Raw genomic sequence first — 14,140 nt, 5'->3', positions numbered from 1 at the left:
CGCAGATCCCAAGAGGCATGGGCAGTGGTAGGAGGGCTGGGTCTGCCTGGCATCTTCTCAGTCAGAGGTTTGTTGCTTTTGGCTTAAGGTTGTTGCCAAACTCAGAGCAATAGCTGGGTACAGCAGGACCTCTCCAGTGGGCTGGAGCAGCCAGACACAGTCAATATGAGCATTTGAGGCTAAAAATAGTTAACAGATTAGCTTGTTTTTGCAAAAAAGGTATAATACCAGAGATCACCTTGTCCTCCTAATTGCAGTGTATAAAGTAACTCCAGTTTTTGTTTTTGTTTTAGTGTCAAGGTATGTCTTTGTCAGTCTGTAAATGATTGTTCTTTTCCTATCCTGCCAGACAAGGAGTTCATCATAAAGCCTTCAGGAACCTGCAAATAATCTATTCAAGTATCATTGTAGAGTTGTATTGTTGTTGTTAAGTGCCATTGAGTAGATTCCAACTGATAGTGACTTTAAAGGGTTTCTAAGGAGTGGCTGGTGGGTTTGAATTGCCAGCCTTGTGGTTAGTTGTTAAGAGCCATCAAGTCAGTTCTGACTCATAGCGACCCTGTGTGTGGTTTCGGAGGAGCAGCTGGTGAGTTTGAACCATCGGCCTTGCAGTTCAAATCGACCTTGCAGTTCAGCACATTAAACCACAGTGCCACACCAGTACTCTTAGTAGTTCAGTGCTTATCCTCCAGCACCACTCCAGGAGTCCTGTGAAGTTGTATATGTTTCACTATTTAAGAAACTAACAGAACAGAGGCACATGAATCTACAATTATCTCAAAAATAGAATGTTAAAACAACCACACACAAAAATTACAGTGATGCTTCACTTAATGTCATGATTCATTATTTGAAATATGACATTATCTGATGTAGACTCTTGTACCATATATGCTTGTGTAGATTTGATACACAGATATCACGTAACCCTTACACAGCTGCTCTTTCTGTTAACACCTAGAAACTCAGGGTTTGCAAACTTGGACCTGCAGTTGCCTGTCTTGGCATGCAGCAAGGAGCCCTAGTAGTGCAGTGGTTTAAACGTTGGGCTGCTAACCAAAAGGTTAACAGTTCAAACCTACCAGCTGCTCCACGGGAAGAAGATGAGACAGTCTGCTTTCCTCAAAATTTAGAGTCTCAGAAACGCTGTGGGGCAGTTCTACTCAGTCCTGCAGGATCGCTGTAAGTTGGAATTGACAGTGGGTTTAGTTTGGTTTGGATTGGACATGCTCTGGGTTCCTTAGCAGCCTTGGGGAGCCTGGTCAGGACTGGAAGCTAAACTGTCTCCCTGCAAGCACTGACATCTGGAGTGACTGAGCAGGGTATGCCTCCAGTGGGAGCTTCAGGAGTTGTGGCTGCAGTTGATGTCACAACTTGGGGAGACCAGAGGGCGTGAGCATGCTGTAGCTCAGGGGCTGCAGTCAGACCGAGGGGGCCAAACCACAGCTACCGCAGTCCCATACACCTCCTAGTACCCTTCTAAACAGTCCCCTCCTCTCAGTTCCATGGTCATATATGTGGTTGGACGTTGCCCAAAGAGACATATGGAGTCCTGGTGTGGCGCTGTAGGTTAATGCACTGGACTCTTAAGTTCAGTTTGAACTGCAAGGTTGGCGGTTCAGGCTCATCAGTTGCTCCTCGGAAACCCTATACAGGGCCGTTACGGGTTGGAATCAACTCAATGGCATTTAACAACAACAACCTTTAATTCTGGTGTGGCACTGTAAGATAAGCTCTGGACTGATAACCACAAAGTCAGTGGTGCAGACTCACCTATACAGCCTCCCTATGAGTCAGAACTGACTCGATGACAACCTGTAATATAAACCAGTAACCCTCAAGATGATGTAGTCTGAATTGTGATACTGTGGAGTTTGCTTAAGCATTAGTTTTGTGCTGCCAGGGCCATTTTTTTGTGTGTGTGCAAGAGTTTGAGATAAAGTTCCTGTTGCCAACTTGGTTTCATAGGATAATACTGTAAATTGTGAGGTAACTGACACAGTTACCTCTAGCAAGATGGAACTATGTTTTGCTTTGAATTTTTTGTTGAAACCAAGAGTTTTCAGTAATGGAAGCTTTTTAAATGGAATAAAAATTTTGATAGCATTAGTGGGATACCTTATCCCAAGGGTGTTTATGGTGCAGGTGTTGGTAAGGTGATCATCCCCACAAGGCGGCAGCATACCCTAAAAGTTGGTTAACGGTTTCCCACTTAACCCCAAAATTAGACAGTGTTGTTAAGTGCTATCAAGTCAGTTCCGACCCATAGCGAACCCTGTATAGGGTTTCCAAGGAGCAGCTGGTGGGCTTGAACCACTGACCTTGCAGTTCAAATGGCTTTGCAGTCTGACGCATAGACCCACAGCACCACACCAGTGGGCACTATATATCCAGTGGATTATGAAAGGGTTGAATACTTGTCAGGAGTCTGTCAGTACTGGTAGGTCACACGGATTTACAGAGGTAAATAAGTAAGACTGCTGTGGTCATCCAGGATCTGCTGATTATGGGTCATAGTCATCATTCTTGATTCTCACTGATTTATGAGTAAATGTTCTAAATGTGAATTTGTTGTTGCTGTTGTTGTTTCATACTGTCGAGTCACGTCCAACTATAGTTACCCTGTATAGGATTTTCAAGGAGTGACTGGTGGGCTTGAACTGCTGACCTTGCAGTCCAGTGTTTATCCTGCAGTGTCACACCAGGATTCCAAAATGTGAATTTATACAGTAAACTTAAACCTAAAGAGATGCTATACTGAGGTTTCATGTAGCATTTCATTTCCGAAAATTATTACGCCACTTACAAGTTTCAAAAGCCACATGTCCAACTAGAGAGCCTGCTCCTTAATGTACCACCCTATTCCTTGGGATTGTTGTATGTTCAGGGAAGAAAGTAAAAAGATCTGATGCTGCAAACAATGCAAAGAAACCTGCAGTAGGTGCTTGATAGATGTTTGTGGAAGAGAATTGACTCTAGTCCTGATGTGGTTGGGAGTGACTTAGAAGTGGATTGCTGGATGGGCATTTCTGAACCTCAGAAGGGTGTGGTGAAGCCTCAGTTGAGTGACCTGTGTGCCACCCGGAGAGCAAGCCCACTCTCACATCACTCACATCATGGGGCAGCTGTCTGCACAGGTCTCTGGGGAGGGTCTACACGTGTGCACTTGTCTTCCTTCTCACGCAGTAGAGAATCCAGGATGATTCCCATGGTGCCACATACAGTTCCAAACTGAGGTCTTTCTGCTCTAGAGGCAGAGAATGTGCCTGCCCTTTGTGTCTGAGACACTCCTTTAAGAAGGAGTGTCCCTGGTCTCGGCCAGCCTGTCAGGGAAGGTCCTGAGGACCCCTGTGAGCTCACGCATCCATTGTCAAGCTTCCCTCCTGACAGAAAGAATACTTCAAACAGTATGAAGTGGGGCTCCAGAATCTGTGCCACTCCTACCAGAGCCGAGCTGACTCACGGGCCAAGGTCTCCGAGGAGAAACTGCGTAACTCAGAGAGGAAACTCCGTGAGACAAAGGAGAAGCTGCAGAAGCTGAGGACCAACATCGTGGCACTCCTGCAGAAGGTGCAGGAGGTGAGCCAGGCAGCTGGACCACCTGGTGCCCCGGGGTGGGGAGGGGGGCTGGGGTTCCTCCTGCCCTCTTCTCCGCACTCACAGGACACTGCAGTCTACATCTGCCTTGACCAGAGGGCATGACGGGGTTCAGCTGTTCCTGACTCAACCTAGCCAGATGCACGGAATCAGACTTCTGCCCCATTTGGGCGATTCTGATAGACAACCTGGTTTGAAAACCCTCCAAACCATAAAAAAGAAAGCAGCTCTTTCCCAGAGGATGCTGAGACAGGCTTGGTAACCCAGGAGTGGGGAGTGTCTCCTTAGGGTCTCAGTCCTTCAGCACTGAGGGCCTGTTCCCTGCCTGTCCTGTGGATGTGGGTGAACAAGATAGGCAAGCTGAGGTCCCTGCTCTGTCAGTTTGGTGGAAGAGACAGTTTCCATGTTGGCAAGTGCTACCAAATGAGAGAGGCAAAACGGGCAGGCTGAGCTATTGGGGTGTTCAGGGGAGAACAACCATCCACAGAGCGGGGAAGAACAAGGCCCGAGGTGAGGACAGAACTAGAGTCAGGCCACTGTGGCAGGGCCTGGATGCTGAGAGTGGGAAGGCTGCATGGGAGGGGCCTGTCTGAGATGCTCTGCTTAGTTAGTTGGAGTCAGTCTTGGGGGTGGGGACTGAGGCAGCAGGACTCCAGTGGGCAGGCACTTCCATGAATTCTCGGGGAGTGGGGAGAGATGTGACAAGGACCCTGGATGATGGTATGAGGAGGGAAAGAAGGGTCCTATCAGCTGAGGAAAAGAGAGGCATCAGGGTGATTATTCTTGTTTTGTCTTAAGCCCCTATAGGTGGAAGGAAGGTGGTACCTCTGATGGTATGGGAGCACCTTGGGGTGGAGAATGTAGTGCAGCTGTTTTTGAATTAACTTTGAGAAGCTTGTGGCAACTCCAAGGCAGTTGGGGACTTGGGGCAGAGGCAGGGCAGGACAAGAACTGTTGGCCTTGTCTGGATATATAGTGGATAGGGCAGAGGGAAGAAGATGGGACTCTGGCCCCAGGAGCAGAGAGAAGGGTGGTGAGATGGGCCCCCTACTGCCCTCCAGCCTCCATCTGATCCTTGTCCTCTCTTCTAGGACATAGACATCAACACTGACGACGAGCTGGATGCCTACATTGAGGACCTCATCACCAAGGGGGACTAAGGGGCGAGCCACCTGCCCCTGCCCTGCCTGCCCCTTAAGGAGCATCTGCCAGGGGGTAGTGTTTTGTTTACGGGCTAGTGGACTTACCTTGGTTTGACTAACATGGGACATTTGTGCTTTCGGAGGGAAAAATACTCTTAATTCTTCGAATCTGCCTCCCTACGTTTATAAATATTTATTTTTTAAAAGAAACGAGGCTGTGCCTGCTGTGAGACCACACACTTTGTTGTGACTCTTGGCAAAGGACAGAGAACCTTTCCATTTGGGCCACACCAGGATGCCAAGCCTGAGATGGTTCTCTCAGCTCCTGGCCCTGAGAGAGAGTGACCATCCAGGTCCCTCCTCAGCCTAGAGAGGCTCCGGGACAGGCTGGTTTCTGTCCTAGAGGACAAGCAGTGTTAGGATCTGAGCAATGGGGGATGGAGAGACCCCCAGAAGGAGTGCTCAGGAGACCCACCAGAGGCTGTGTTGTCAGGAAGCCGGTTGGCATTTATAGGGCTCTCCCCCTCACAGCTCCCTGCCCTGCTCAGGGATATCAGAGTCCATCTGGGCTGTGGCATTGTCCAAACCAGCTCAGGGAGAAAGCTCCTCCCTTGTCTATGACCCGGGTCCTCTCTGAAACACTAATTTCCCGGTATAACCCTGTGCATGAGGGTCCCACCTCAATAACTGAAGAATCCAGGTTGAGGGGATAGACAGATCTGGCTCAGGTCCAGTCTCTGACCTGGTAGCCCACCAAATGTTTGCATTCCAAAGGATTCCTTTCATGAAAGGAGGCCATCTGTGTGAATGACTGCTGGTGCTAAGGTGGTAGAGGCCTCCGTCTGTGGGTGGGGCAGGTCCCGGAAAGCAGGCCACTGCCTTAGATGGTGCAGGCTCATATGGAGAGCCTGCTGCTGCTTTTTCTTCTACCACCTCTTCTGCCAATCATGGTCCCTGCTTCAGGACTAAGTGGGGAGCCAGAGAGCACCCAGCCCACAAGCCCAGGAGTTGGGCTATGGGAACTCCAGAGGCAGTTCTGCAGGAAGCACACCATCCCTTCCCTTGGGAGGGCTGCCCCTCCCTGTTCAATCACAGCCTCATTCAACTTTCTCCCTCAGCAAATTTTCTCAGGGTCAAAGACAAAGGCAAGAGCTGCAGAGTTCTCTCTTTTAGTGGCTATGGGAAGAATTCTGGTTTGATTTTCCCCCAAGTCTTTTGGGCCCTCTGGATTCTCTGAAGGCACAAGAATGATGAGGGCCTTGTATATAGTTGGTCTATGATTCAAACCTTTTGGTGTGTGTCTGGCATCTACCTAACATTAGTGGGCCACCGTGCCACTCTGAGGTCTGTGAGATAGGCAGCACTGGTGAGGGAAGCAGACCCACTGGAAAAGGAAGTCGTCCCCACCTTTGCACATGTCCAGAAGCACCCATGATCTGTGGGTTTGGGACTTGCCCAAACTACACCCCTGGGAGAGGGCTATTTGGGGAAGTAATACCTAGAGAGACCCTGCCCTCTTCCTCTGGAAGCTTCTCTGTATCTTGGGGTTTCTTGAACCCATGATTTCCTTTCCCATCCAGCACTCCTTGTTTTACCCCAGGTAGCATGTGGTCTACTTTAATCCCCAAACCTATGTTTTCATCTAAAAGGAAGTTGGCTCTGCGTTTTTCCAGAAGTTAATACTCTTAACATTTTTTGTTTTGTTTTACACACCTGTAATCAAAATGCAATACTAAAAACTTTTACCAGTGAGACTTCTGAACTCAGCCTGTTTTCTTCGCTCATGAAAATCCAGTACCTTCCTTTTCTTCTTTCTCTCATAATGCTTAAACTTTGTTCTTCACTTTTTTTTCTTCTCCACCATCTTCCTGGTTTTCTGTCTCACTCTCCTTAATGCCCACAGAAACAGAAATTTGGAATTTCTTAAATGATTTTACGTCAACCTTTGTATGTGTCCACTTTGCTGTTTGAATGCAGCCCAGTTTCCAGACAGACCCTACCATCGGGTGGAGGCGGGTGCAGGCGTCCCTTCTGTTTCCCTGCCATGGCACTTGTCCATACTGGGAAGGATGGCACTGTCTACTGGAAGCAGGTCAGGTTATTTTCTGGCTGATCAGTGGCAGGAAGGTTTGGTACAAGGCTGCCAAGAAGGTGAATGAGTTTAACATCCTTTGTGTTTAAGAAATGAGAATGGGAACTTTAAGTGACACACTGTAAAAAATGCCACCATCCATCTCTCTCACAGCACTCTACTCAGTTGGGTTCAATAATTCATTGCAGTGGCCATACAGAACTCAAGAGACCAACATTTAGGATTATAGAGTTATAATTGTAACAGATTACAGTTCATGACTAGGATGTTCAGTGCACAGTTCTTTCAGTCAGGAGAGCTTCCTTAGCCATACACACAGGCAAGTCTCTCCAGCCCTTGATTCTTGTTCTGCCCTCTGTCCTACTAAGGCAATGTTACAAAGCTCTTTTAAGGGTTGCTGATAAATGCTCAGAGGACACTACACCCTGTTTATAAGCCTCACCCTGAGGGTACTCAGCTTTAGCTCAGTGGGCCAGCAAACCCAGCTCTCATGTAAGTACCTAGAGATATCCCACTCCACAAATGAGCCTCCTGCCCAAAGGTACTCAAGTTTTATTTGCTCTGTGGGTCAGGGAGTCCACTTTAGCTCTTGGTTCTGTTCCTTGGTGTCACAGCTCTGTCTCCTGGATCAAGATGGTTCAACACAGCTATCTCAAGATCCAAAGGACTTGCTCCACTCCAGACTTTCCTTAATGGTATTGAGATCCCATTGACCAATCACAACACTATTAACACCTTACAACGGAATCATACAGTTCACCAACTTCCCACCCCATCTTCTCTTACCCAGACCCATCAGGAAAAAGTCGTTTGGTGAGAGTTTACAAAGATGATGGCTAGAAAAGACATTAAATAATTCACTGCAAAACACACAAAAGTACATGACAAAACATCAAACAATACAAAAGGTTGGACCATAAAGCAAGTCTTCCTCCTGTCCCTGATCGCATCATTCTCCCCCGGAGATTATGTGTCCTGAGCACAAGCACAAGCAGTCTGCTGCTTCCCACTTTCTCCAAGCCGGTTTTAGAACAATCCAGGTGGATCCACTTTCTTCTTTTGAGTTACATAGCAATTCATTGTCTTGGATGTTCTGTCACATCCCCTATTGAACGATTGTACTTGAATCCATTAGCAATGGGCAAATCTGCTAAACTAAAGTGTCAAAAAGCAAATATACTTTGAAGATGGTGTGCCTGACCCAAGTCACATTACTTTCAGTTACCTCTTATGCATGCAAAAGCTGAAGCGTGAATAAAGAACATCTGAAGAATTGATGCCTTTGAATTATAATTTTGGCAAAGAATATTGAATATATCATGGACTGCCAAATGAATGAACAAATAAATCTATCTTGGAAGAAGTACAGCCAGAATGTCCCTTTGAAAAAAGGATGGTGAGACTGTCTCGTGCTTTGGACGTTTTGTCAGGAAGGACCAGCTCTTGGAAAAGGACATCATAGTGCTTGCTAAGCAGATGGTCACTATAAAAGGAAAATACACAACAAGATGGATTGAGACAATGACTGCAACAAAGGATTTAATTATAGTTCAGGATTGGACAGTGCTTTGTTCTGTTATACATAGTATTACTATTAGAGCCAACTCAACAGCACCCAACAACTGTTGAACATTTAAGGAGTCCCTGTAGCCACGTGTTCAGTGCTCAGCTGCTGACAAGCCAATGGGATAAGTAAGCTCACCTGTTGATTCGCATAAGAATGATGGGGCAGTCTGTTTCCATATTGGTAAGTGCCCTTGACTAAATTCCAACCTGTAGTGACCCCGCATAGGGTTTCTGAACAGCAGCTGGTGAGCTTGAACCACTGAATTTATGGTTAACTTTGCAGTCGAGCGCATTAACCCACAGCGCCACACCTTGGAAACATAGGGTCACATGAGTCAGAATTGACTAGAGGGCAGTGAGCTTTGTTTATTCACAGATTGATGAGCATTTTGGTTCATTATGAAAAGTGTCATGAGCAAGTGTGTGTGTGTATTCACAATTTGAACCTGTTTATATAGATTAAAATCTGAAAAGGGAATTTTTGTGTCAGGGTGCACCAAGATTTCTAAGGTACATCACCACACCATCTTCCAGGAAAGATTGTTCCAATATCAGCTCCTACCAACAGTGCATTCCTGTCCACACTCATCCTTCTTATTTAAGTACTAATCTGAAAAGTAAAGAGGGATGTATTAAACATTGCCAATCAAATTTTTTCTCTTCTGATTGAGGGATTTAGTTCTGATCTTGTTTGGACTAGGAACCTTTGGTAAATCAGATGAAAAACAAAGCACTAAGTTCTTAGAAAAAGGTTCACTTTACATGACCCCACACCGAGTTAATGCACTGGACTGCAATGTTGTTTGAACGAAAATGTTGGTGGTTCAAGCTCACCAGCTGCTCTTCGGAACAATATATCCCATGGATTTAGGAATTAAAATCCTACTGTAGGGTAAGTTCTATCTTTGTTGTTGCATTAAATGCCATTGAGTCAGTTCTAACCCATAGCGACCCTGTATAGAGTTTCTCTGAGGAGCAGCTGCTGAGCTTGGACTGACCTTATGCTTCAAACTGACTTTGCAGTCTAGTGCATTAACCCACAGTGCCCTACCAGGATTCCAAGTGCTATCTTAGGACACATCAAACTCTCCAGGGGAAGTAAAAGATTTTTTACCAAAGAAAGAGTGAGTTAATTTCATTTCCCTCTTCGTGCCTATCCGAGTGGTACTTTCTGCCTCGAAAACTTCTCTTGCTGGCCCAATTCCCCGCACATCTATGTGGGCCAAGCAGTGTTGGCTACAAGTTCACAGCTCAAAAGACCAAATAAATTAGCACAAGTAATCCTAAACCATTTTAGGATTTCCATTTTCTTGGCCCATAAGGCCTGGCCTGAGTGGGCTGTGCCTCCATAGACTATGTGGAATGTGATGGTTCTGCAGTTGGGACAGGCTCGTTACCAGGGTGCCTGAAACATCCTGAGAATTCCAATAACAGGTTCTGACCTATGTTAGGGATGGAACCTCTGAAGTTGCCTTTGGAAAGGTCAACACTGCCTGCTCAGAGCCAGTGAACAGTCAGTCCTCTGGCACTGAGGCAGCGCTCCAAGGGAACGGGGTTTCTCTGCTGCCAGTTCTCAGTGATGCTGGGGACACCCTCTCTTTGGCCAACAGGATACAGACAAGACAAAGGATACAGAAGGCACATCTCAGCAACAACCAAAATGTTGCCTAGCCTGTTTTTCAGTCTGACCATTTTCATCCAGTAAATTGTAATGTGCCAAGGCCCCTGGTGGATGGATCCTGCCAGATGTCTCAGAGAAGTCTCTCCTTCTCTGGTCCCTTTCCCTTTAAAAGCGGTAGGCAGCAGTAGAGGCGTTCCAGCTTATTCAGTCAGCGTCAGTTCTCCATCTGAAATGTCTTGTAACCCATAGAGTCCTTAGTCTGAGCTGCTGTGGATGAGGTTTTAATGGGAATTCCAGAGGCCCTTGCTGTCAAGAGACCCCATCCCTCCATCTGAGATGTTTCACATCCAGATTTTCTACTGCTTAGTTTCACTGGTTCCCACTTGTGATCTGTGGGCCCTCAGCTGCCTACTCAATGGAGAGCCATGGTCACCCTCAGCACCTTCTCTACAGAGAAGGCTGCTTTCTTGATCCCCCAAAGCAAGTGGAGGCCTGGGAGTCCACTGACCTCCATTGGAGCCAGTTGCCTATCACACTTCCAAACTTACTGACCTGTTGGGGGCATCCTTACTATGGAGAAAACTTAGATCCCAGGATTCGTCCCTTAGCTCCTTTGCCCCTTGGACTTTGCTGAGATGCTTCCATGGGATTCTCTGGGCTTCCTCCCGCTGGAGCTTTGGTAGCTCCCCTCTGCCACCTTGGATACATTGTTCCTTTGTCCCCATCTCCTCTCTCTCTCCACTACAGAAACTCTTTACTTCCATCTCCCCAAAGCTTTAAATCCAACTGCCATTAGATGGGTTTGGGGCACTGGGGTTCATGGGAGGAGAACTCTTCACCAAAAGACAGAGTATTCATTCCCCATGCTACATCACCTTGGAATCAAACAGCCCGTAGTCTGGCTGCAAGTCTCAACTAGCCCCACGAAGGCCAGTCCCCAAGGCTCAGCCATCTAGCTCCAGGAGCCTTGAGTTTGACTCACGTTCGCTTGGCCACCAACTGTTGTACCTGAGTGCTGTGTGGAGTATGTTGGCAGCTCCTGCCAGGGTGTAAGGCTAGCCAAAGTCTAGATGTGGGGTGCCAGTGGCTCCCCTAATGTGACCAGTGCATGGCGGTGTCCTTAGGGCTCCCCCTACACCAAAATGGGTTCTCAAGAGGATGAGAAAGGCCATGGGGTTGATTAGGCCACCAATAAACACCCCAAGCAGAAAAATGGGGAAGTATTTTTTTTTTCCTGGTAGCAAAAAAACAGTCCCTGGTTGTTTCCAACTCTGTGTCATTACTGAAAACATTTTATTTGGATGTTTTCATGACCTGGGCTTTTATTTCTGCAAGATTTAACACTTGGAAAGGAAGTTACAGGTTTTACATTTTTCATTAGCAACCTCCAGGGTCAGGAGCACAGAACCTGAGGCCACCTTTATTTCCTCACCTGAGAATAACCTCTTCTCACCTTTGGAATATACGGACACAAACATTCTCTTACATTTTGTGGCATTTTTTTGTTTTTTTCTTTTTTTTTTTTTAAATGTGTCAGAAGCAGTAGGATGGAAATTCATTTGGGAGTGTGGTGGCTCTGTAGGATAAGCACGGGAGTGCTAACTACAAGCTCTGTGGTTTGAGCCCACCAGTCACTCCGCAGGAGAAAATTGAGGCTGTTCCCGTAAAGATTTACAGTCCTCAGAAACTCTATACAGGGTTGCTAAGAGTTAGAACCAGTTCAAACCAATTCAACAGCACTTAACAGCCCCATTTAGTAATGGAACCACCTTGGTCATTCTTCATATTTTACCCCTTGTCTCAGAACGCTTTTCCACTGATTTTATTCACCTATTGTTAAGTGCCATCGAGTCAGTTCCAACCCATGGCGACCCTGTATAGGGTTTCCAAGGAGTGGCTGGTGAACCTGAACCACAGACCATGTGGATTAAACTGACTTTGCAGTCCAGTGCATTAACCCACAGCACCACACCAGAACTCCTTATTCACCTATGGCCTAAGCTAGAACCATGTTTGATTCTGCAGCTTTATAGTCATTAATTTGTTTTAGCTAACCAATACGTATGGTGCACCTACCTCTGGAGAGATGGCTGCCAACTGATCAAAATCCCTGCTTTCATGGAGAGTCTAGTGTGGGGAGATGACAGTGGTGGTGGTGGTGTGCCATCAAGTCGGTTCTGACTCACAGCGACCCTCTATATAGTTTCCAAGGCTGTAAATCCTTATCAGAGCATTAAGTCTTATCTGTCTCCTGAGGAGTGGCTGGTAGATTCAAGCTGCTAACCTTGTGGTTAGCAACCTAACTCTTAATCCACTATGTTACTAGGGCTGTTGTGGGGAGACATATAATAATGCAAGGAAATTACGTCAGAGAGTGATGGAAATTTTTAAAAGGAGGTTGAAATTCTTATTTAAGAAAAGAAAATTCAGGGGAAAACTTATGAGAAGATGACATTTGAAACAAGACCTAAAGAAGGTGAGGGAAGGATTGATGTCGTTCAATGTAAGTGTCCAGGAAGAGGGGACAGCCAGTGACTAAGCCTCATGTGGGATGTGTTCAAGGAATAACTGGGAAGCCAACATGGCTGGAAGGGCAGGTGAGGGGCAGAGGTGACAAGGGTCCAAAAATGTGAAGCCTTAGAAGCCACAGCAATGATGATCACATTGGGGTAGTGGTGGAGTTGCTGAGAATTTTAAAGACAGACCTATCAAATTTTCTAATAGGTTTGATAGGGGTGTTATAGTCATCTGTTGTTGTTACTAGGTGGTGATTGAGTCCATTTTGACTCATAACAATCCTATGCACAACAGAACTAAACACTACCTAGTTCTGCACCATCTTCACGATTCTTGTTAATACTTGATCCCATTGCTGCTGCCACTGGGCCAATCCATTTCATTGGAGGTTTTTTTGCTGACCCTCTACTTTCCCAAGCATGATGTCCCTCTCCAGGGACTGGTCTCTCCAGATAACAGGCCCAAAGTATGAGACACAAAGTCTCGCCATCCTGATTTCTAAAGAGCATTTGGCTGTACTTCCAACACAGATTTGTTTTTCTGGCAGTCCTTGGTACTTTTAATGTTCTTTTCCAACACTGTAACTCAAATGCATCAATTCTTCTGCAGTCTTCCTTATTCGTTGTCCAACTTTCATGTGCATATGATACTATTGAAAATATCATGGCTAGAGCCAGGTACACCTTAGTTCTCAAACTGACATCTTTGCTCTTGAGCATTTTAAAGAGGTTTTGTGCAGCAGATACATCATTCGGTTTCTTGACTGCTGCTTCTATAAGTGTTGATTGGATCTAAGCAAATGAAGTCTTTGACAACTTCAATCTTCTCTCCATTTATCACGATATTATTTACTGGTCTGGGTGGTGAGGATTTCTATTTTCTTTACATTGAGGTGGAACCCTTACTGAAGTCTTTAATCTTCTCAGTAAGTATTTTTAAGTCTTCTTCACTTTCAATAAGCAAGGTTGTTAGTTTTCCTCCAATCCTGATGCCATATTCTCCTTCATATAATCCAGCTTCTCAATTATGTGCTCAGCATACAGATTTAGTAAGTATGGTGAAAGGGTACAACCTTGACACACACCTTTCCTGATTTTAAACCATCAAGTATCCCCTTGTTCTGTTAAAACCACTGCCTCTTTGTGTACAGGTTCCTCATAAGCACAATCAAGTGTTCTGGAATACCCATCCATCAATGTGTTATACATATCTTGTCATGATCCACAGTCAAAAGCCTTCACATAATCGATAAAGCACAGGTAAGCATCTTTCTGGTAGTCTTTGCTTTTAGCCAAGATCCATCTGACGTCAGCAATGATAGCCCTAGTTCCACGTCCTCATCTGAATCTTGTTTGGACATCTGGGAGTTCCCAGTTGATGCATGTTGCAGCCATTTTTGAATTATCTTTAGCATAATTTTCTTGCATGTGATATTAATGATATTGCCTAATGATTTCTGCATTCCATTGGGTTGCCTCTCTTTGGAATGGGCACAAATACGGATCTCTTCCAATCAATTGGCCAGGTTGCTGTCTTTTTTTTTAATTAAGTGTTTTTATTTTGCATTGAGTGAAAGTTTACAGGGCACATCATCAGCTTCACATT

At 45.8% G+C, this 14,140-nt stretch overlaps 1 protein-coding gene across 1 annotated transcript in view; it reads left to right on the top strand.

The window, feature by feature from the left end:
- Window positions 1–4,949, top strand: part of MORC2 (MORC family CW-type zinc finger 2) — a 46,845-nt gene extending 41,896 nt beyond the window's left edge. The window contains exons 25-26 of the mRNA XM_006869256.1: window positions 3,391–3,579; window positions 4,689–4,949. Coding sequence (XP_006869318.1) covers window positions 3,391–3,579; window positions 4,689–4,757 — 258 coding nt within the window. The 3' untranslated portion in view covers window positions 4,758–4,949. The remainder of the gene's footprint in view (window positions 1–3,390; window positions 3,580–4,688) is intronic.
- Window positions 4,950–14,140: the final 9,191 nt, after the last annotated feature.

This window comes from Chrysochloris asiatica, unplaced genomic scaffold (genome assembly GCF_000296735.1).
Source record: "Chrysochloris asiatica unplaced genomic scaffold, ChrAsi1.0 scaffold00128, whole genome shotgun sequence".
NCBI classification, from domain to species: Eukaryota; Metazoa; Chordata; class Mammalia; order Afrosoricida; family Chrysochloridae; genus Chrysochloris; species Chrysochloris asiatica.
Note: the sequence above shows the minus strand (reverse complement) of the source record. Positions and strands in the feature narration are given on the sequence as shown.